Below are 23,417 nucleotides of genomic sequence, written 5' to 3'. Positions count from 1 at the left end.
CATTACTGCAGTGTGGTTCAGTTTTTGGTGCATCTTTGAATAATTGTGTTTTATTTTCCCTGAGAAACAGATGGGTGTTCACGTCAAACCAGCTCAATGTAAGCAGAGCGCTACTGAAAGTGTCCATGTTATTTCAAAGGAGGACAAGGAGAGCACTGGGGCTGGCAACTGTGATCTGGTCAGACAGGTGAGATTTTAAGGAGAGAAGGTTGAAGCCGGGCTTGGCTGTAGTCAGATATGCATCACTACTCTATGTAAATGTTTCATGTTAATCCAATATGCTAAAATTTGAGTTGTCATCTCTTCGTGGATGTTGTCTGTAGTTCAGCTTCACAGAGAATTCCATCCACTTCTCTATATCATGTTCTTTAGGCCAAGCCAATTCCAGCTGCCCCTGAGTAGCCTCAGAGCCAAGAGGCCACTTGGGCCAAGGGGCTCAATGTGCCACAGGCCTTCTCACATTCCCTGCTCAACATCCCAGATGTGGACTCTGCAGATGCAGGCGCCTCCTCGGTGTGTAGTGACTGTGAAGGACTTTTATGCTCATCTAAGGAACCTGGAGCTTTTTAAATTGGACTCAACTCTCTTGTTTGTTCTGAGCCTAATTAAATTTCATGTGATTTATTTATTGTCAAGAAGGTTGTCAAGAAGCGGCAACACCTGTTACCCTTTTTCACTACGTTAACCATTATTATTCAAGATCCTGTGTCTTGCCACAGACTCCTCTCTTAATGTCTGACAGGTTGCCATGGCTATCAACCCTATCTGGAGGGTTGTGATGTGACTGGGAGCGTGTGGAGTATTCTAGTTGACTGGCTGGTACATGTCCAGTGGCAGTTCAGACTGCACCAGGATACCCTCTACATGACTGTTGGGATCATTGACCGCTTTCTCCAGGTATGGATTGTTTTTCCTCTGCTGGTCAGACACATTTATTACTTTTATTTGTTTTCTCGTTTGCTCAGGACTATCCAGTGCCAAAGAAGTCTCTGTCACTGCGAGGTTCATCGCTTACAAGTACGAGAAAATCGCTCCTCCCATGGTGGAGGACTTTGCCCATACAACAGACTTCACATATTCCTGTGCTGAGATGACCATTCTGAAAGCATTGAACTATGAACTGGGATGACCACCACCAGTTCACTTTCTAAGGAGAGCTTCCAAAGTTGAAGGTGAATTTTTGAAGTTGAAAATGTAATACACATTGTTTAGTTCTCCTGAAGCGAACTCACCCAATTTGCTTCATGCTGTAACTGACAGCCTTGTTTTTTTGTATTGCTTAATTGTACTTGCTAACCAGCTATTTAAAAGTTACCATTGGTTCAGAGCCACATGGCAACAAATGATATTGCATGCCAGTACAATCTATCTTCCAGCTTCAGCCGGTTGGTTATGGGCTGGCTAAATACCTGCTGGAGCTGACCCTTCTGGACTATGCCTCAGTTCACCATCCCTCACCTTCATGATTCTGCTGGTTATGAATGGGTCAGTTATGCGCAACAAATATTTAGACTTATGTGAAGTGTTTGAAACTAGACACTTAACCCATTAGTTTTCTTTGGGTTATGATTCCTGATAAAGTTACAGTTATGGAGTGCTGTGTGTCAACAGAACAGTGTTTAAGTTGTCACTGAATTCATTATGTTTGCCCCATAGACCCCAGCCATGCAGCACTACATGGGCTACACAGAGGTCTATCTGCTACCTGTGATGCAATGCATTGCCAGATGCTGGAGCGCTTGAATGATGGCAACATGAAACAGTTGGTGAGCCCAGCCTTTAGATGACTTCTAGCCCAGCGATGTACTGTAGGGCCACACGGCAATGTTTAACTGAAACCCTTTTTTTCTCCTCCAGTCAATTAAGCAGAAGTATGAAAACGTCAAGCTACTCAGGGTCAGCTGTCTCCCAGAGCTGGCATCTACCAGGGCGTACGCCTACATTAACAAACTGGCCAACTCTCACTGTTGACACAAATTATTTACCTCATGTTTTTAGCTCTTTTTTTTTTAGAACTATTTTTTAATAAGTCTTTAGTTTTCAATGGTTTGTCTTGATTTTAAAAAGGAAGAGTGATATGTTGTCATGGTATTGCAAAATGGTAAGCACCGCTTTGGCATCCACAGCAGACTCATGCATGGGGGTGTTTAACTAAAAACGAGTGGTCAAAGTGAAACAGGGATTGGATGGGATAAAAGGAATTACTCCACCCACCTTCAAAAGTGTATGGCAAAATTTCAACGAGGGGAATACAAAAATCTATTTTCTTCAATGCATGGTGCTGCTGCCTCCCCCAGGGGTCTTTCAGGGTTAAACTCTTAGCTGCACATTGTGCCCCTTGCCTGGGGGTGTGGAGTTAATCAATATTTCTTAATAAAAAAACTCTGCTAATGTGGGCTATTGCTGTGATGCGTTGCCATCTAAAGGAAATAAGACTTGTCTGCCCTCTGATTGCAAAGTCAATTAGTTTACCACATGATCTCAAGGTCCCTCTGATAGGGGAGCAGACCTTGAAGAGACTTAGCTTTCTTCTCTGCCTGTTTGTGGTGATGCAGTTCCATTCATTCCATTGTCCTCCACGTAATGCTGAATTGCCCCTATACTACGGTCTGCTCCTCAATTCATCCACCTTGGTTGGAAAGTGAGGTAGGTGCAGTGATCCTTTGGCAATGCAGTTCCTGACAAGTACACACAGAATGCAATTTACAAAGTGTGATAGTGTAGGAGTTTCAGTTTTCATTAAATACTGGTTCTTACAGATTATATTCATTACAGATTTTCCCCTCTGTGGGAGCATAGCCCAATGCTCTAGTCTAAACTTTTCTGTAGGGGAGGGATTTGTGGAGAGACTAGAGTGCCTGCACTAACCTCTTTCTCCTCACTGGTCATTTGCAATGCTTCAATGGCCACCTGGAGATGAAAGTGGTGTAGTTTGCATGAGCAGGGCATTTTGCCCTTCAGTCCAACTGTACTGTAATTGAACAATCCTTGGTCTTGCATACACATGGACACTTGAAGAGGGACAAGGAACTCCCATGGTACTGAATGAAGGCAGCCTACCTCACTGTACTTCACATGATTCTCATCCACATTATAAATCATTGAAGGAGTGTTTTTGGCCTTGTGGTTGTGTAGTCTACAGTTTGTCATTCTGTATTGCACTTCAATTGTACACTAGTTGGCACTGTATGATGGGTCACTGTCAATAGGCACACAGGTGACCAGGAAGTAGAAATGCACAGGTATGCAGTTCTTAGTATGCTCACTGTTTGCACCTTGGAACAATTATATGCTCCTACAGTAATCAGGTCTGCCTGTATGGAATGGATTTCAAAATTATATATTCTTCTCTGCTTTTAAATGGGCAGAAGACCCATCCAATACCTACCACTAAATATCAGTTTTGCACGCGTTTTTAAACATTTGTAATCCCACGTGTTAGTGGCTCAGGGACTTTTGACTAAGTTATCCACTACAACAGCATATTATTAGAGAACAAATAAGGAACATGTAATGACCTCAGGGATATTACAAGTAAAACCAAGCATTTAGTAGGCTAAATTAACAGTCCGGTAGGTGGCAGTGATTGTTCTCAGGTATGAGGACAGGGAAACGTATCCCACGCTTGCAAAAGCGCTCTCCCATGTTGCGTAGCGGAGAGGACTCGCCACAGCCAAAGAGCGCTCTGCTGTCAGAGCGAAAGTGTCAGAGTTGCGGTAGCTCAGAAAGTGCATGTGGCTGAGTTCGTCAGTGGATACTGCGCTGACCAAGAGGAGTAGGAGTTGGATAAACATTTCAGAAGCCAGTCGAGGTGACCTATAGAAAAACAACGCTTAGGAAAACAGGAGGCTATTGTCAGGAAAGGTGCAACGAAATATTTAAATAGACTTGTGAGCAATGCACTGGCAGCATGGCCAGATGGTTCAGGGAACACCTAGGATTCAAAACTACCAAAGCACCACCTCCGGCGCCCCCGAAACCAGACTACAGACATTGTCACGCCGCTGTGACCGGTACGCCTGGCTACCAACAACCAAGCTTCGGGGCCACCTCTCTCTATCCAAGCCCCGCACAGCCGGACATTCTTGCTGCTTACAAACTACAAAAGGAACTGGACTTCGAAGATCCGTACACAGGAGGAAATATTTCGTTTGGAACTGGTCTGGGCTCTGGGGGGTCGCCGGACTTAAAGTATGTGTCACCAAAGCACCGGCTTATAAAGGTGGAAACAATCGAGAAAAGCAACTCTGTTCCGGGCAGCGGTATCGTAGGCCAAGCTGTTGCTGTTGGGAACGTTAAATCTCCCACGTCACCGCCTCCTGAAAAGGAGAATAAAGAAAAGGTACGTTTTTTTGTTTGTTTTTTGGTCTTAGCCTGCCTCTCCAATATCCCACACCAGTAACATTGTGGCCTATGCAGCGTCATAGCCTACACAACTTTGAACAAGTCTAAATTGCTTAGATTTGTTTTTAATGTAAAATGTTACAATCTATCCACCTAGGTTCAATTAAAGAGATGGTTCAATTGTTGTGATGTGGTCATTTTCACTATTCAAACACATTGGTAACCATTGAAAGTGGTGGATCAGATCATGTTACTGTAGTGAGGACTTACTCAAACAGGGAAGGGATAATTGAAACTGGCAGGACTACACTGAAAAAAATATAAATGTGACATGCAACAATGAAAGATTTTACAGCGTTCATATAAGGAAATAAGTCAACTGAAATAAATTCATTTGGCCCTAATCTATGGATTTCACTTGACTGGGAATACAGATAACTTTTAAAACAATGGGGGCATAGATCAGAAAACCAGTCAGTATCTGGTGTGACCATCATTTGCAGCATGACACATTTCCTTCGAGTTGATCAGGCTGTTGATTGTTGTCCAACTACACTTCAATGGCTGTGTGAAGTTGCAGGATATTGGTGGGAACTGGAACACGCTGTCATACATGTAAATCCAGAGCATCCCAAACATGCTCAATGGTTGGCATGTCTGAGTATGCATGCCATTTTCCGCTTCCAGGAGGTGTGTACAGATCTTTGACATGGGGTCGAGCATTATCATGCTGAAACATGAGAAAATGGTGGGTGGATGAATGTCACAACAATGGGCCTCAGGATCTTGTCATGGTATCTCTGTGCATTCAAATTGCCATCGATAAAATGCAATTGTGTTCGTTGTCTGTCGCTTATGCCTGCCCATACCATAACCCCAGCGACTACCATAGGGCACTCTGTTCACAACATTGACATTAGCAAACCACTCACCCACATGACGCCGTACGGTTCTGAGGCCGGTTGGACATACTGCCAAATTCTCTAAAACAATGGATGCGGCTTATGGTAGAGAAATGAACATTAAATTCTCTGGCATCCACTCTGATGGACATTACTGCAGACAGAATGCCAATTACACGCTCCCTCAACTTGAGACATCTGTGGCGTTGTTACAATTCATATTTTAGAGTGTCCTTTTGTCCCCAGCACAAGTTGCACCTGTGTAATGATCATGCTGTTTAATCAGCTTCTTGACAAGCCACACCTGTCAGGTGGATGGATTATCTTGGCAAAAGAGAAATGCACACTAAGGGATGTAAAATACATTTGTGTACATTTTTGTGCATATGAAACATTTCTGGGATCCTTTATTTCATCTCATGAAACATGGGTCCAACACTTTGTTGCATTTTTTGTTCAGTGTAGTTATTTTCAGGTGTTTGTCAATGGCTGGGTCAGTCAGACAGACAACAGCTGCACAGTACATGAGAACTCTAGCTCAGAAATCTTTACTGACACATTTGATTACATTGGATGAAGAAGTGTAGTAGCCTGCATGTCGGTAGGTGAAAGGAAGATACATGCTGTCTTCAAGCATGAAGTTTATTACAATATTTTAAACTCTAACCTTTCAGTGAAATGGATAGTTCTGTATGTTGGCAAAGAAGCCCTTAATCGTCCTTTTCCCCACAGTCAGATGAACATGTGGATCCCATTTATTTTTTATTTCTTTAACCTTTATTTAACTATGCAAGTCAGTTAAGAACAAATTCTTATTTACAATGTCTCTGCTTCCAGTATGAAAACATTCCAATGCCATAAAATGGGGGTACAAATTGGCCAAAACCATTTATTTTATTTACCCTAAGCAAAATAGCCTACTTCAAGTACACTGAACAAAAATATAAATGCAACAATTTCAAAGATTTTACTGAGTTACAGTTCGTGTAAGGAAATCTGTCAATTGAAATAAATAAATTGGGCCCTAATCTATGGATTTTACTGGACTGGGAATACAGATATGCAACTGTTGGTCACAGATGCCTTTAAAAAAAAAGTAGGGGTGTGGCTCAGAACCTGTCAGTATCTGGTGTGACTACCATTTTTACCTAATGCAGTGCAATTTATCTCCAACGCATGGAAATGATCATACTGTTGATTGTGTAATGTTGCCCTACTCTTCAATAGCAGTGCGAAGTTACTGGAACATGCTGTCCATCCAGAGCATCCCAAATACACTGAATCGGTGACATGTCTGGTGAGTATGCAGGCCTTGGAAGAATTGGGGCATTTTAAGCTTCCAGGAAGTGTGTACAGATCCTTGCGACATGGGGTCGTGCATTATCATGCCGAAACATGATGGCCGGGGATGAATGGCACGACAATGGGGCTCAGGATCTCGTCACGTTATCTCTGTGCATTCAAATCAATAAAATGCAATTGTGTTCGATGTCCGTAGCTTATGTCTGCCCATACCGTAACCCCACTGCCACCATTGGGCACTCTGTTCACAACTTTGAAGCAAACAGCTCTACCACACGATGCCATATGCCGGTACAGTTCCTTAAATTTAAGATATTACAATCTGTGCACCTAGGTTCAATTTATGAGATGGTTCAATAGTTATGTGATGTTGGCATCTTCACTATTCAAATGCATTGGTTACCATTGAAAGTGGTGGATCAGACCACGTTCCATCATGTGGGGACTTATTCAAACAGGAAATGGATTATTGAAACCGGCAGAACTACACAGTGTATATTTCACTGTTCTCTCACACCTTTGAACTGGGCCTGTGTGAAGGTGCCCAAGTGCACATTTTCAAATAATCCAGACCAGGTTCATTCAACTCTCTGCTCACCAAGCAAAATCGACACTTTTACAACTCTGTCATCTCTGTACCCTAGTCTACTCTGTCCCCGTCATCAACAGATTGTGTGTGGACCGGAGACCGATGGGAAGGATGCTTGCGCAGTCAGTCAGTATACACCACGTGCCTTGAAGCCTACTGCTTTTTAGGAACACACTGGTTCATTGGAAGAAACCTGAGACATTCAATGTCAGTGAGGTTAAGGAAGACTGTGATTCAGTTTATGAATATACATGCCTCACCCTCCAGCGCAGGCAGGGGAGGAGGACCCAGGAAAAGCACAAGTGTGTGTGTGAGAGTAAAAGTGTGTAAATATTTCTCAACATTGACAACACCCATACTGCATAACTCAGTCTGCTAGTCCCTGTTCTGAAGCACTAACTAATCACCTGTTGCTAGGTATTTGTTTACTCAACCTTACTACTTCAGACAATATCATAGTAGTTTAGTTAGAGCACAGCCAAAACCTTATGCAAGTATGCAAAGTAGTGCTGTGTGTTTACAATTCTGTTATGAAATTCCTTAGTCTCTTAAACAGGTTACTACCTCTTTCCACACCTCCTGTTGTAAGGTGCAGTCTGTTTAGTGTTGAGGGTGCCTGCCTGCCATTCCATAGGAGTTTTTCTATTTCAGTTCAACTGGTGGTCATTAAAATATACCAGTAAGCAGTGTCGTGCACCAAAGGAACATGGCAATTGGCAAGTAATTTAAAAGCTTGAAAACCTCCATATAATAATTGTACAGTAATTTGTGTATTCAGAAATTGTCTTTTAGTTTCTCGTATGCAGTTGTCATCACATTCAACAATGCAGGGTTTTTGGAATTTTATGATCAACAATGTTCCAGAGCTGACCAAATTAAAATAATTGGAAACTGAAGACTGTTTCCTCACAGCAACTGACTGCTGTTGGCTAATTAAATGGATTACCGCTGTCTCCTGTTAATTGGGCTTATTTTGATCTTGGTAGTCAATTAGGGATGGAATTCTCAAGCAGGAAAAGACTGTTGCCTCTGTCCCCCCCCCCCCCCCTTTTTTTGTTGTTGCAGTGCACTGGGCACATGTTGGAGGAGCTGGCAGCCAGGCAGATTGTTCTGTAACATGGTTTAAAAATGTTGCACTCTCAAACATGAACATAATAATATGCTGAAATTGTATCACATCCATGTGAGGGGTGGGTGAGTTAGAGGGATTCTGATTCAGAAGACTGGATTTTCATTTAGTACTGTGGTGAAATGGGAGGGGGGGGTTAAGTAATAATGAGAGCAGACCGTCCCCACGAGTTTCATCACTAGGCAACACAGGCCTTCAACCTTACACGTGCTGGCTTTTCCAACAGACAGGCCAAGGTAATGTTGTCAGGTACTGTTCCAGAATGATCTATTGTCTAGACCCTGTAGGGTCTGTCTGCTGAGATGCACAACTGACATTGGTGTAGTGAGAGTGAGAGACCCCAAGTCTGATGGTTATGAACAGACATGTAGAATAGCCTATTCCTTTTCCAGTAGAACTACCTGTAGAAGCAAATAGGCTTATCAGGTATTACACTGTATGTATTACACTTGTTGTGGATTTGTTTTTCGTAGACGGTCATCATAATTTGTTTCAGTTTTGGTTGTCACGGTGAGGATTTTCTAATACAATACCACTAGCCTCTGCCCTTCAACGTTTGATAACGGAATTACAAAACAAATCGTCACTGTTACAAAACTTAGTAACTGCACTGTTCTTCAAGTAAATGTGTTTTTGTAAAATGTTCAGTCAATTGTTCAGTCAGTTGTATGGTCTGTGTAACTTTGATATCATTGGTTTTTGTTAGACATACATGTCAACGTGAAAAATCGGAGTCTCAGCATCACCCTGTTACTGTGGAATTGGCCTTTACCAACAACCAGATGTGTAAAATCCTTGCTGCACCCTTACTGTGAGAACATATGATTTTCAGCTGGTTTCTCAGTAAAACGGTATATGTTCTCTGTTCAGATACAGAGGGGTGGTGTAGACAGGCCTTGAGTGTCAGGCAGTTTCATCTGATGATAATGCTGCATTTCCAAACAGCCTTGTTCTGACATGAGGTTTTATTTATTAAGATATTTCACAGTTTGTAACGTAGTGGCATATCAAGGCATGTATTATTCTTAGTTTAGGTCTACAGCATATCAAAGAATGCTAGGATTCTGATCTTAAATACATTTCTTCCACTGAACATGATCTATTGTAGACCTCACAATTTATGGACACTATACAGGAACTGAATCGGCTAGTCAATTGTACTGGCTGGAGTGAAGTGTTTGAATGCTTCAGATTCCAAGAACACAGGATGAGATGTTACTATCCTTTGTGCAAGCACTTCCAAGAGTTCATGAACAGTGAGACTGGTGAAATTTGGGGAGCGCATCGTCAGTAGTGTACCTACCTGACTATAGGGAGAGAGAGAGAGCTAGGAAGAGAAGACCACACCACTGTCTTGTTACAGCCTGAACCCCATTGATGTTTTAATTACTTGACTAGTGGATGCTAATTATATAACTGCTTACCTAATGCTTGTGCTGCCAATAGCAGAGTCTATGCCGTCTAGTGTTTTGTCTAATCTTAACCCTCCAAAGCTTTTTCATTCAGTTAAATGGGGGGGTGAAAGCCTTAGTTCATCAATGATACAATGTACTGTATGGTGATTACATGAAACGTAGGCCTCCCCCATTATTGTCCATTTTGATGGACTCTATGGACTTTCTTTTATGACGACGAGCACGTAGGAGCCAGCCACAGGTAAGAGCACCAGCTTGATTGTTTATTTTTTTAATGTTTTCCTGTTTTATAACGACAAGACCTTCATGGTAGAGGGAGATGATCAATTATTATCCAGCTAATTTAAATGCTCTCATCATCGCTCTTCCCCCTGGCATGGTCTCGCCTACTCGACTCGGCACTAACTTCTCAAGGACACATGAAAGTGATGACAGGCACAACTTATGAAATGTGTAAACAAAAGTGATAGTGCATAAGTCTCCCTTGTAAAATCATGTGGCTAAATATATTGCTGTGTGGCTTTATGAATTCATAAACTGTCCTAAGCACCAGGGTTGCTCTGGCCTTGAGACCCTATGCAGCAGTTTTTTAGCCACGTTATAGTTCCCACCATGGCCCACGGAAGCAGTTGAGTGAATGGGGCCTCTTGAGTCCATAAGCCAGTTTCCGTACACTATGTGTAGAATCATGCAGTATAGGATCATAAACACAATACAGGCAGCTGTCCCACAGCCAGCTGAGACATTAGATTTGACAGATTTATTTCATGGTTATTTCCCTCTTTTCCTTCCATGTACCTTATGAACCGCTGAGTCAAAGGCTGTTAAAAAGTCTAGTGATGCATTAGCAGCCGGGGAGGCCATGGCTTATTTGTTTTGTCATTAACATCTTTTATTCCTGTTCTTGAGACCGATTCCTGTCTCAATTGCCAATCTCGGTTGTTCATCTCAAAATCCCATTTTCACTCATTCAGATCACATCTCAGCTGCCTGAGACTCCCCAGCCCAGATCACATCTCAGCTGCCTGAGCCTCCCCAACACTCCCCAGCCCAGATCACATCTCAGATAATGGAATCAGAGCAGGCGCTGTGAGCCAACCAGGTGTAGTTTAGCCAAGTCCTTGAAAGGACAGTTGTGTGTAATTAGCTTACGAGTAGCGTCTCAACAGCGTGTGGGGGTTTGAACCGACGCTCTTTAATTTCCCATGAAATAGACATGCTACAGCTTTACAGCGCGCCCCTTTGTCTTTGGCTTTCTGTTCCAATCTGATTTTGTGTGTGTGTGTTCTTGCGGTGGTTTTCCCTCCAGCAGCAGTCTCTTGGTGTGTGTATGTGGGTAAATCAAAGCTGTTTGACTGGCCTATAGATTAGCAGTGCTTGGGGTTCTGAACTTTCCTCATCTTCATTCCCTCACTATCTCAGTCTTGCTTTAAAGCCTTGACTCTGGCAATCCTCTCTTCAGGGGGATGTGCCTAGCTCTTTGTTGTTCTGTTTTCTACTCTGCTCCTCTCTCAGTCCTTGTAGTGATAGGAGAAATGTCAGACGTAAACACTACCGGGGCATCTGACCTCCTGGTGGACGGGCACCAGAATCCATCATGTGATGCGTGGGTGTCTCTAGACGTATGTGTAGTCTCATACCTGTCTTACTATCAGATGGAAGCTGACAGGTTCTGATAGCTGGCTTTAGCTGAATGTCAGAGCATTACAGGAAGTGCACTTCTCCTCCCACTCCCACCTCCACACAAACACACGCCTGTTTACTTACACTGTATCACCAAGGAAGACGTCTGAAAGGAATTGCATTGTAAGTGTCGAACCTGAAAAGGGTTGTATTGCTGCTTAATTGTCTGCTCTGTGAAAGTCATTTCCACATGTAACACCCATGGTAGGTTAAATGTTCTCTTTCATTCTTAAAGGGATATTTCTGGTACACATGGAATATGGTCCAGGCAAACAGAGTAGAGGGCACAGAGTACAGTAGGCCTATAGAGTAGGAGTTAAAACGTGCTGACCCTTTACTTTGAATGCTTAACAGAGTTTTAAGAACGCAAATGAACTATACAGTTAAATTATGAGTTCATGATGACCAGAGAGTAGTGATGCACCGATATGTCATTTTTGGCCGATATCCGATATTTTCCTTGCCCAAAAAAAACACGATACCGATATTTAAAATTAACGGCCTTTTAAGCATTTTAGTACAGTTAGAGGCCGGGGTAGGCCGTCATTGTAAATAAGAATTTGTTCTTAACTGACTTGCCTTGTTAAATAAAGGTTACACACACACTGATCAAAAATGTATTTTGTTGGCATTTACGTATGTCCCCATTACCAGTAAAACATAATCAAAACCTATTTCTTCACTTTATTTGCTGTGCTGTATTGTTGTTCAGTCGTTTCATTCTCAACCTCGATTTCTATGGGACGCAGTTTGGGGGTTTGCGTGTAAAGAAATATACTATTTTGCACTATTTGATGTGTCAAATAAGCTTGTTGACTAATCAGGCCCTGAATATAACCGCGAATTCCACTATTGTGCCTAATACTTATTGTGGCTAGCTTCACAACACACAACCCGGTCAGGTCGAGCCTCACTATGCAGATGTAGCTAGCTGACTGCTTACAACGTTAGCTTTGGGCAACAGGGTTAAGTAGCTGGCTAGCTTTTTATTTTCATGAACTGAAGTTCAATTTCAATAGGCGAACAACAAGTGGCAACCTAGATTATACTTACTCACAAGGAATCCTAAATCATTGCAAAGAATAGTGAAAATGACTGCAGTTTTTACTGGTCATTGTTTTCAGGCTGGTTGTATTGGTGCTAGCTAGGTACCAAGCTAAAGCTAGCTACTTCAGAAGTTGTGGTCGAACAAATTATGCTTTATTATCAACGCGGTATCGTAAACACATTGTTCGTGACTGGTGTTTGCTTGTTTGCAGACTTTTTTGTACGGCTTTGACAGTGCTACTGTATCTTTTTTGACATGGAAAGACCCAAACAACGTTCCATAGTATGTATGTACAGTTGAAGTCGGAAGTTTATATATACCTTAGCCAAATACATTTAAACTCTGTCTTTCACAATTCCTGACATTTAATCAAAGTAAAAAAAAACATTTTTTAGGTCAGTTAGGGTCACCACTTTATTTTAAGAATCTGAAATGTCAGAATAATAGTAGAGAAAGTTATTTATTTCAGCTTTTATTTCTTTCATCACATTCCCAGTGGTCAGAAGTTTACATACACTCAATTAGTATTTGGTAGCATTGCCTTTAAATGGTTTAACTTGGGTCAAATGTTTCGGGTAACCTTCCACAAGCTTCCCACAATAAGTTGGGTGAATTTTGGCCCATTCCTCCTGAGAGCTGGTGTAACGGAGTCAGGTTTGTAGGCCTCCTTGCTCGCACACGCTTTTTCAGTTCTGCCCACACATTTTCTATAGGATTGAGGTCAGGGCTTTGTGATGGCCACTCCAATACCTTGACTTTGTTGTCCTTAAGCCATTTTGCCACAACTTTGGAAGTATGCTTGGGGTCATTGTCTATTTGGAAGACCCATTTGCGACCAAGCTTTAACTTCCTGACTGATGTCTTGAGATGTTGCTTCAATATATCCACATAATTTTACTACCTCATGATGCCATCTATTTTGTGAAGTGCACCAGTCCCTCCTGCAGCAAAAGCACCCCCACAACATGATGCTGCCACTCCCGTGCTTCACGGTTGGGATGGTGTTCTTCGGCTTGCAAGCCTTCCCCTTTATGCTCCAAACATAACGATGGTCATTATGGCCAAACAGTTACATTTTTGTTTAATCAGACCAGAGGATATTTCTCCAAAAAGTATGATCTTTGTCCCCATGTGCAGTTGCAAACCGTAGTCTGGCTTTTTTATGGCGATTTTTGAGCAGAGGCTTCTTCCTTGCTGAGCACCCTTTCAGGTTATGTCAATATTGGAAAGTTTTACTGTGGATATAGATACTTTTGTACCTGTTTCCTCCAGCATCTTCACAAGGTCCTTTGCTGTTGTTCTGGGATTGATTTGCACTTTTCGCACCAAAGTACGTTCATCTCTAGGAGACAGAACGCACCTCCTGAGCGGTACGACGGCTGCGTGGTCCCATGGTGTTTATACTTGTGTACTATTGTTTGTACAGATGACCGTGGTACCTTCAGGCGTATGGAAATTGCTCCCAAGGATGAACCAGACTTGTGGAGGTCTACAATTTTGTTTCTGAGGTCTTGGCTGATTTCTTTTGATTTTTCCCATGATGTCAAGCAAAGAGGCTCTGAGATTGAAGGTAGACCTTGAAATACATCCACAGGTACACCTCCAATTGACTCAAATTATGTTAATTAGCCTACCAGAAGCTTCTAAAGCCATGACATTATTTTCTGGAATTTTCCAAGCTGTTTAAAGGCACAGTCAACTTAGTGTATGTAAACTTCTGACCCACTGGAATTGTGATACAGTGAATTATAAATGAAATAATCTGTCTGTAAACAATTGTTGGAAAAATTACTTGTGTCATGCACAAAGTAGATGTCCTAACCGACTTGCCAAAACTATAGTTTGTTAACAAGAATTTTGTGGAGTGATTGAAAAACGAGTTTAATGAGTCCAACTTAAGTGCATGTAAATTTCCGACTTCAACTGTATGTATGTCGTGAAGCTAATAGCAGTCACGCTATTACTGTGTAACTCCGTGTCACGAGAATTTGTATCCCAATGGTTGAACTTAGCTATCACTATAGCTTTGACCAATTCCCAGAAGTTTGTAAGACCCTGGTTAATAGAAGAATTTGACAGTCTCAGAATTCTGCAAAAGGTTAGTTCTTTATTCAGAGTACTCTGAAGTCAAAAAATGCAAACAGTCATTTTATAACTCTCACCCCCACCTACACACACACACACACACACACACACACACACACACACACACACACACACACACACACACACACACACACACAGTTTATCACTTTTCTACCAGGTGGGCACTTTCTAGCCGTTCCTCTCCTCCCTAGATTAGAGGGGCTTTGTAAGGGCCCTCTTTCCTGTTGTCAGTTTTCAGAGTTTTAACAAGTCGACAGTTCAGTTGGCCTTGAATGTCTCAGCTCTACCCAGCTCATATTGCAAAATAGTAAAACAATGGTCCAGTCACACACATTATGGAAGTATTACTCTAACACATTTCATACAATTATATGAATTCAGGGTGTAATCCTTTAGTCATTAATTTAAACATATACATTCCTTTATCACTCCGGTAGGGCAACATCTGAGAAATAGCTTACTTGGTAGTGTATACCGGTGCTCAGAGAAAGGTTGATTGTCAAGTGCAATGAATTCCATTAACTTGGCTTTAATGGATTTCGCATTTGCGTTGTCTCGCTGAAATGTTCTTACTCTTTCAAATGACTGCTCGACTTGTTGACTGCTCGATCCACACAGCAGACATTGTGGGCTAGGTTAGGAATGCTGTGTTGCATGTGTAGCGCAAAATTTTACATGTCGTCATTACGTCATGTACCTACGTTATATAGGAATGCACGTCAGCTTTGACATTGGTTTTGCACATCAGTGTTAAACTAGACATCGGCCCATACCGATGTTGGCAGTTTTAGCTAATATCGTCCAATTCCGTTATGGTCACCGATATATCGTGCATCCCTACCGTAGAGCCTAGATAGCGATACTATGAATACTTTCCACATTATGATAACAGATTTTTTTTTAAAGTTGTTGGTTGCCATGGATACACTTCCCCATAATTACAGCTGAGCCTGGTCAAAGATGATTGCTTTGGCGCAGCATCTCTTTGTAGTCCAGTTAGAGGACTGTTGGGTAGTTATCAATCATGTTATTGTTCTCTGAAGTGTCCAAGAGGGCCATCCATTTGTTGAACTCTTCAAGGTATCGCCGCTGCCTTGGAAACTGGCACTATTGTTTTCCAGCAACAGATTATCAAGCATTTCCAGGTGGACTGGGCAGCCATGTGATTTTTTTTTCTTTCTCTCCAAACAATACCATTCTGTGGTATTTTATGGGTGTATCATATTCTGTCCTTAACAGTTGCACAGGGGATCAGTGAGTTAGTTCTAAATTCCTATGGCCCAGGCAGGAATCCTGGAAGAGCTCTTTAGGAGGAAGGAACCTCTGCTGGTGCTGGGCCAACAAAGCTAACTTTATTTACACCCTGCCTCAACCCACCAGGATGATGTCATTCTGCATGGGGAAGATGACTACACTACAGGATGACATGGAGGAATCACATGAGGACAAAAGTCAGATGTGAAATGTTGATCTGGTCAGGAAAGAGATTATGCATTGATATTGAAGTGGACTGTTTATAGAGGTTTATACAACTTTGTAATGACATTGAGTATTATTGAAAGCTGAATGATGCATAGCATACCTAATACTCAAAATACTGAGTAGCATATGGTGTATGACTAGAGGTTTACAATGGGTTAAGAGGAGTCTTCACCTGCTTTTAGCGGTTAGAGCGTTGGGCCAGTAACCAAGCAGTCGCTGGTTCGAATACCCAAACTGACCAGATGAAAAATCTGTTCCCTTGAGCAAGGAACTTAACCCTAATTTGTTCCAGGGGCTCCGTTCTACTGTGGCTAACCCTGTAAAACAACACATTTCACTGCACCTATCTGTTGCAATAAAACATTTTGTTGCAAAAATTTTTTTGGGGGGGGTGGGGTTACTTGTTAACCAATTTAACACGATGGCAAAGTTTTAATGAATTAACCCCCATGTACAATTCTAGTCCTGAGATGTGGAAACAGTGGCATTAAAACATTTCCCTTATCTTTGTTTTTCCTGAAGAGGGTTACTGTAGCTGTTCCACTGTGTATTTCTCTAGGCTTTCAGCTGTACAACCTGTATGGAACCCAACAGGTCACATAATACCCGGCCCTGTATGCAGGCAGTTATTGGCCACTGTAGTCAGGAGAGTTGTCTGTGGACACATGGCACTGTTTTGTTTAATTACACAGTGTAGTAGAGCCTGTAAGGGAAGCCCTGGTTGGTGAGCACATCATCAGACACGGATTAAAAGGAAACAAATTGAGCCCTGATGTTTCATGCCATCCATGGCACGTACAGAAAGCCTGCGTGAAGCACTGGTATTTTTAACCGCCCCACTGATAGCTAACAGTAGGAAGGCCCTTAACCTCAACTCTGAGTACACCAAACACTGCTGCTCTCCCCACGTAGTTGGCCATATCTGACCTATGCTGGGTTTTCTGTGTGTAGAACATAGGAATTATCCCATGGTATTTTAGATATAGTGTAGAGGGGAGTTAAGCTGCTCTGTTTCTGTATTTACTATCCGGGAGGTAGAGTGGAGCTCTTTAAGGTCTGTGCCCTTCCTTGACAGTGGAGCTGACCTATGACCTGTGCTCACTGACAGGTGCTGAGGCTGGAGTGTGTGTGTGTGTGTGTCTACCAGTGGGGTCGTGGTCTCCATAGACACGGGCACCACTGGGGAACTGGCCAAACCTCTCCTTATAGACTGGATGGGCACTGATGTCTCTCCTAGGCTTCGTAGGACACAGATCTTGTTCGGTGTATGGTTCGAGAGTTTGCCCTGCTGTTTTCCCTTCCATAATATCCTATAGTTACTACTGCATGACATGTAACACTGTTTTATTACTCTGTCTCTAGGTGTAGGCCTAATATAGTTCAGCCACCATATAAATTGCTTGGTGCAGTGATTGGACCAAAGGTAAAGCAACCAGGCCACTGACTGTCTGCTTTTGTTTGGTGGAAAATAAGGAACAAGAGGGTTGCTCCAGGATTAAGGAAGTGCTCCCTTCCTGACGGGAAGTGTTTACAACTTGGTGACATTCCCTTTTGGCTGGGCAAGTCTACGCTAGCTCGACACTCTCAAACAGTCTGGGAATGTTGACTCTGTTCTCACATCTGTGTTAAAATATAACCCGGCAGGGTTAATATTTCCTCATGTTGCAGCTTGAGCAAACTGGCAAGGGCTTTGTGATTGTGACATTGTACTGTGTCAATACAAAGCTGTGGTGTCATGTTCTGTTAGGGACCTCCTAGTCAGGTCAGGCTGCAGTGAAGTCCGTGTAAAGACTCCTTCTCCATCTCCTGCTATGGGAGGTGGAAAGCCCCGTAGCGATGGCAGGGTGACATAAGACTCCACCCTGCCTGCCTGCAAGTTCTATTGTCAGTCTCGGAGCTGTTGGGTTTGACATGCTGCGTTCTGTGTACACGCTCACCACACAAAGGCTATCTGAGGCCACGTCGCTTCCGACCGCAATCAAGTCATCCTCGTCACATCAAACTTCCCTGCTTTGTTTATGTACAGCTGGCTCCTGGGCCTGCCTCATTTTGTTTTCCCTACTGTCTATAAATCACACACCCAAATCAAGGTCATACTCACTGGATTGACATTGTTGTTTTTATGTCAAGCCCTACTTTTCGTAGTCATTTTTGTCTCCTCTCTCTTTCTCTAGCATAGCAAACCACACACTGATCACTGCACCTGCACATCTGTAAATAGCCCACCCAACTACCTTATCTCCATATTGTTATTTATTTTTGCTCTTTATTTTTGCTCCAGTATCTCTACTTGCACATCATCTGCACATCTATCACTCAAGTGTTAATGCTAAATTGTAATTATTTTGCCACTATGGCCTATTTATTGCCTTACCTCCCTAATCTTACTACATTTGCACACACTGTATATAGATTTTTCTATTGTGTTATTGACTGTACGTTTGTTTATCCCACGTGTAACTCTGTGTTGTTTTTTGTCGCACTGCTTGGCTTTATCTTGGCCAGGACTCAGTTGTAAATGCGAACGTGTTCTCAACTGGCCTACCTGGTTAAATAAAGGTTAAATAAAAAATAAAACTTTATCTAAGGCTGTTTCTCCCAAACACAGCTACTGTAGGTGTGTGTGCCTCAGCCTTTTATGCATCTAGTGGACCAACGACAAGCCCATTCCTCCTCACAACTTAACCACTACTCCCTCTTCCTTAAATTTAAAGAGTCATAAATCTATTTCAGAGGGAAGGAGAGCAGAGAAAGGAAATTGGATTTTGTCAAGCGTATCCTCAAGTGTTAATCTTGAATATCTGTTGAATATGAAGAGAGCCTGAATGTGGGCCAGCCACCCTCCAGCCGAGGTCCTCAGTATGCTATAAGGGCTCTCTGGAGAGAAGGTGGGACTTGGTCCCACTTGAGTGGACAGGGAACTGAAAGAGTCGAAAAGAGACATTCTTTCATAGAAAGGGATGATCGGCTAAAAAAGGGAATAAAATAGGGGATCATACGGAAAAGGTAGAGTACAGCAGGTATTCCTGTGAGACTAGGAGGATGGTGGAGCATTGTGCTTGGGTTTCTGGCCTGACGTTAGGTGATATTACATTTGAAGTAGAAAAGCACCTGTTCAGGCCCAGTAAGCTCAAATGAAATAAATGGTTTATAAAAATCAAGAAAAGTCTCCGCCTCAGTGAGTAGCCTGCTGCTCTGCTGTGCTGCGTGCCTCTTGGCTCGGCATTACGCAATATGTTTTGTGTCACTCGGGTTTCTAGAAGCTTGGAATGAGAAAAGAAAGTGCTTTTAAAAAAACAAACAAATACAGAACAAGTTGGTGCAGCAGCTCCCTCGTAACATTTTTGAGGATCCAAAAAACGACCAGAGAAACGACCTGCGACCTTGAGTCTCACTTCAGGGATAAAGAGAAAATACATAAAGCTGATATTGTGGCAGACTGGCAGTGTAACATTCTTTTGTCACTAACTTTCAGCGGCAGTGGTAAAACATCCTCACAAATGTAGAATGCATTGTTCTTAATCCTGTTTTTTTCTCCGCACGACATGCCGTGAGAGTACAGATCTTCAGTAGAAGCTAGGTCTGTGATCATCATGAGCGTATCATCCCTCCGTAGATGATCAGTAGGATTTAGTGCTCCCTTAAACCTTGTGTTGGTGTGACTGTAGTGTGGCTCTCCTTCGTGGGTGTGGGAAAACATGACTCCTGTGAGGCCTGAATAGCCCTGCCTGCTGCATAACCTAGTTCCCACTCACAAGTGTAGGAGGGGTACACTGCACACAGCTGTGTGATGTACCTCCTCTTATCTCAAGGAGAAGTGTCTAGTGCTGTTCTCTTTTCTCCCATTTTATAATGCAGCTCTGATGTTTTTCTCGCTGTAACACTGACCCGTGTTACAGGGTATCCGTGTCACTGTCGTTGCGTTTTGGAAGTGTTCCCATGCAAAGTATATGACCAATGACGCACTAAACCACTTCTCCATGTGCCAAAAGAGCGGGCTTTTCCCGACTGGCGTGTGAAAAGCCACCCCACATGTGCAGCAGCCCAGAGATCTAAAGAAGCCCGTTTTATGTGGTCTGAATCTTTAAGGAGACATGGGAAAGTGTGAGCTGTGCTTTGAACAACACAGATGTCTGACTGGGGGAAAGACGGAGAGACACGTGAGAATGATGGCTGAACACATTGGAGTGCAAAGAAGGGAGATGCTAGAAATGATCCCCTCGTCACAGGGAGCATGCTGGTTGAAGTAGCATGTGTTGCAATCTTTCCTAAATCCCCACTCCCTTTAAAGCAAGTCATCTATGACTGGGGAAATGCATGTTTGGGCGATGTTGGGGAGAATTGAGGTCTAAATATGTTTTCTTTTGTACCCAGTGTCACCACATGTACTAATTATCTATAATCTGAACAGCAGAATAGCGTCTTGAACGCTGAGTGTGCTTTTATCTCTAAATTGTTTCTCTACAGGTCTTCCCTAGCCATTAATATTTGTCTCTTTTTTTCAGTCCTTCCTAATCAAGCAACATGCTTTATCCTCGGAACATTGACTTTGAGAGGGCTTTAATAAGGCTAAAAGCAAAGCTGACAAATTCATTCAGCTGCAAGAAGACAAACATGATTTCGCTTTACTTATGAGAAGTGCTCTCCTCCACTTAGCGTTGCTCTAGCTTCTATTGCTTGTGACTGATTGAAAACAATGGGCGCTCATGGAAAACATCATTTGATTAGCTAGCAGCTATCTTCCCTGGTTCTTAAGTAGGCATTCAGGGCTGGCGTTGCAACGTCCTTGTTGAGGCCCATAGAGCCACAGGCTGATTCCCAGGCCAACAACCCCTGTCTCTTAGGAGATGTCGTAATAAAGTTTCATTAACGTCAGAGCTGTATTGTGGGAAAGCTCCATCTATACAGTCTTTTCAGAGGAATATAGACCCCAGATGGAATCATGCTTCACAATCGGGTTCCATTGAGTCCTAACCAGATTTCCTCTCCCATCTGTGAATCATACAAGTATCTTATTGATAGTGGCTGTATTGTGTCAACAACAGAGGTTGCAATTGGTTCTGCTTTAGTAAATTGCCTTGTGGCAATGTTTGATGGCAAGCTGTTAGCTTCAGATGACTGGAACTGAGCTGAGTGCATGTATCCTGTATTTCTAGTTGAAGATAAGTTGGAGCAGTCAGAATTCAGCAATAGGCAGTGTGATGTTATCTGTTGTTCAATTTCCCTTTTTTAAATGAATATTTGTCTAAACAGCAGCGTAAACATATGCTGGGCAGCCTATTCCTCTCCCCTCCTTATCCCCCTCTCTAAGATGGTTTTCATTAGTTCTGATATTTTTTTAAACTTAAGAACAAAAGAGCCATGGCAGCAAAACAGAGCCCTTTGAAACGCCCTAATTCAATCGAGCAGCTAAGCCCTGAGTTGTATTAGGTTATCAGTGGCTCAAATCCCCTGTGGCGTGGAGACATAAATCACAAATGCCAGTCCCTGTTTTTCCCCTTTCCCTCCATTCCTCTTGCCCCCCCCCCCCTTCTCTAGCACATTGACTCTTGTGGTGGCCTGGTAGGGGGAGAGGTGGGGGAGGCTTCAGCCCCCAGTAGCTCTGACATCCCTCATCCTTTCTGGACCAGCTGTGACATTTGTCACATTTCTGTGTAACGTCTCCACATTACATTACTGTCACCAGTCGTTCAGGTGGCTACTCAGATGGCTGGCAGGGAGGCTGGCTGTCATATTAGACATGCACGCGTGCACACACATGACTATCTGGTGCATCCAGCAGCAGTTTACTTGTATTATTATTATTTTTTTGTTTATAGTTTGAGGAGTTGGATTTTGCTTATGAGATGTCAATGACGGAATGGCATATTTAACTAAATAGTTTGGACGTGGGGGAAAGCTATAAATTGGTGCACCATACTGCCAAAACCCTATCATCCTATACGATGACCACAAACTAAGACTTTAATGTTCTCCCTTTTATGGCCCCAGATGCTCTATATGATAATTGCCTGTTAGATCCACTTGGTCTGCATGTGATGGTGTGGGAGAAGGAAGATTGTGTATTTTCCTAGTTCTAATGGAGGACTGCAGCCCAATTGAATTGTAATCTCAGAAGCTCTCTCTGTGCTAACTGTGGAATGCCAAGTGGCAGGTGCCTGTTACACTCTCTCTCCTTAGCTAATGCTCACACTGATTCAAAATAGACTTCATTCCTTGAGAGCTGCAATGTATTTTTAAGCAGTGTGGGGCTATTTCTCCTACTATGACTGCCTCTATGGCTGCCTGGCTATCTAAGCAACTGCAGGTGTAAGACATGGTGAACCTGGTAGCTCAGCACGACACCAGGCTGGGAGTCATTTAAGTATGTTCTCACTGTGCTGCTGCAGTGTAGTGATATGTCCTGACTGCTTCCGGGGGGCGAGATGTCATAAGCATACAAGGTTGCTTTGTGAGGCTACTCACAGCTTACATCTCTGCTTAGAAAAGCTCACATACAGTATAGCACTCTATATAGAAGCACTGCAGTATTGCACTCACTGTGGGTAAATTTGACTTTCATGACAAGTGTGGTGGCTTGGCTGTAGTCCTGACACACCCTGACATGCCAGCAGACAGATGGTGGGTCCCCAGGCAAGCAGGCCGCCAGGCAGGGAGGGAGGGAGGGAGTGAGGCGGGCTGGCAGAGAGGCAGGGAGGCAGGCAGGGAAGCTGGTAGGCAGGCAGGCGGTCAGGGAGGCCCCAGGAAGGCAGGTAGGGAAGCAGACAGGCAGAGCCTCGTCTCTGACGTTCCCCTCTCTCCATGTGCCCCTACTCCTCCAGCTGGGTAGCATTAGTGCAGTGTGGCAGGACCTTCACAGAGGAGGGGTAACTCCCCAAAACACTCAGACTAATTGATCCCCTCCTCCCAAATACTAGTGTTAGATGTGGCCCAAGGCAGGGGAAAGTCAACACCCAAGTAGTGTGGTAACTGCCAACTTTTACTTTCATTTGCACTGAGTTGTTTGCTTGTTTCCCTCAATGGAACCCGATATGGAACTGTTAGATTGATGTGGAGAAATGTCAAATGGAATGTAGTTTGTCCATTCCATTCCATTTGTACATTTTTAAGACTGTTTCTTGGTATCTTAGGCAGAGAAATCGCTGTCGACACATAAATTAAAATCTCTGGAATTTAAAAAAAAGAAAATATGAAAATCTGGGGGGTAGCTAGTACTAAGTGATAAGGAGAGGTGGTGGGAGGCAGGAAGCTGCCATCCAGAACCAGCCTCAGTATCAACCTTAGCTTCAGGCTCCAGAGGACAAGCAGAATGGCTCTCCTCTCTCCCTCAGCAGCAGCAACATTACCAGGTGCTAAAAAGAGCTTTCATTGGCTGACTGTGAAAAATGATTGAGCGAACAAGACCCGTCACAGGGCT

General features: G+C 43.1%; 1 protein-coding gene and 1 long non-coding RNA gene across 7 annotated transcripts in view; both read left to right on the top strand.

Moving 5' to 3' along the window:
• The first annotated feature begins 383 nt into the window (after positions 1 to 383).
• Positions 384 to 2,677, top strand: LOC139575198 (uncharacterized). Its single transcript, XR_011674905.1, has 4 exons — positions 384 to 1,172; positions 1,377 to 1,485; positions 1,657 to 1,766; positions 1,858 to 2,677. It is a non-coding gene; the product is annotated as an uncharacterized lncRNA (long non-coding RNA).
• A 951-nt stretch (positions 2,678 to 3,628) lies between these two features.
• Positions 3,629 to 23,417, top strand: part of LOC139575984 (SH2 domain-containing adapter protein F-like) — a 123,077-nt gene continuing 103,288 nt past the window's right edge. For 3 of the 6 annotated variants that reach the window (XM_071401524.1, XM_071401523.1, XM_071401525.1), the window contains exon 1: positions 3,629 to 4,342. In XM_071401524.1, coding sequence (XP_071257625.1) covers positions 3,911 to 4,342 — 432 coding nt within the window. In that variant the 5' untranslated portion in view covers positions 3,629 to 3,910. The remainder of the gene's footprint in view (positions 4,343 to 23,417) is intronic. The other 3 variants (XM_071401526.1, XM_071401527.1, XM_071401528.1) reach the window with 2 other exon arrangements.

This window comes from Salvelinus alpinus, chromosome 5 (genome assembly GCF_045679555.1).
Source record: "Salvelinus alpinus chromosome 5, SLU_Salpinus.1, whole genome shotgun sequence".
NCBI lineage: Eukaryota > Metazoa > Chordata > Actinopteri > Salmoniformes > Salmonidae > Salvelinus > Salvelinus alpinus.
The sequence above is the reverse complement of the archived record's forward strand: the minus strand, read 5'-3'. Positions and strand labels throughout refer to the sequence as shown.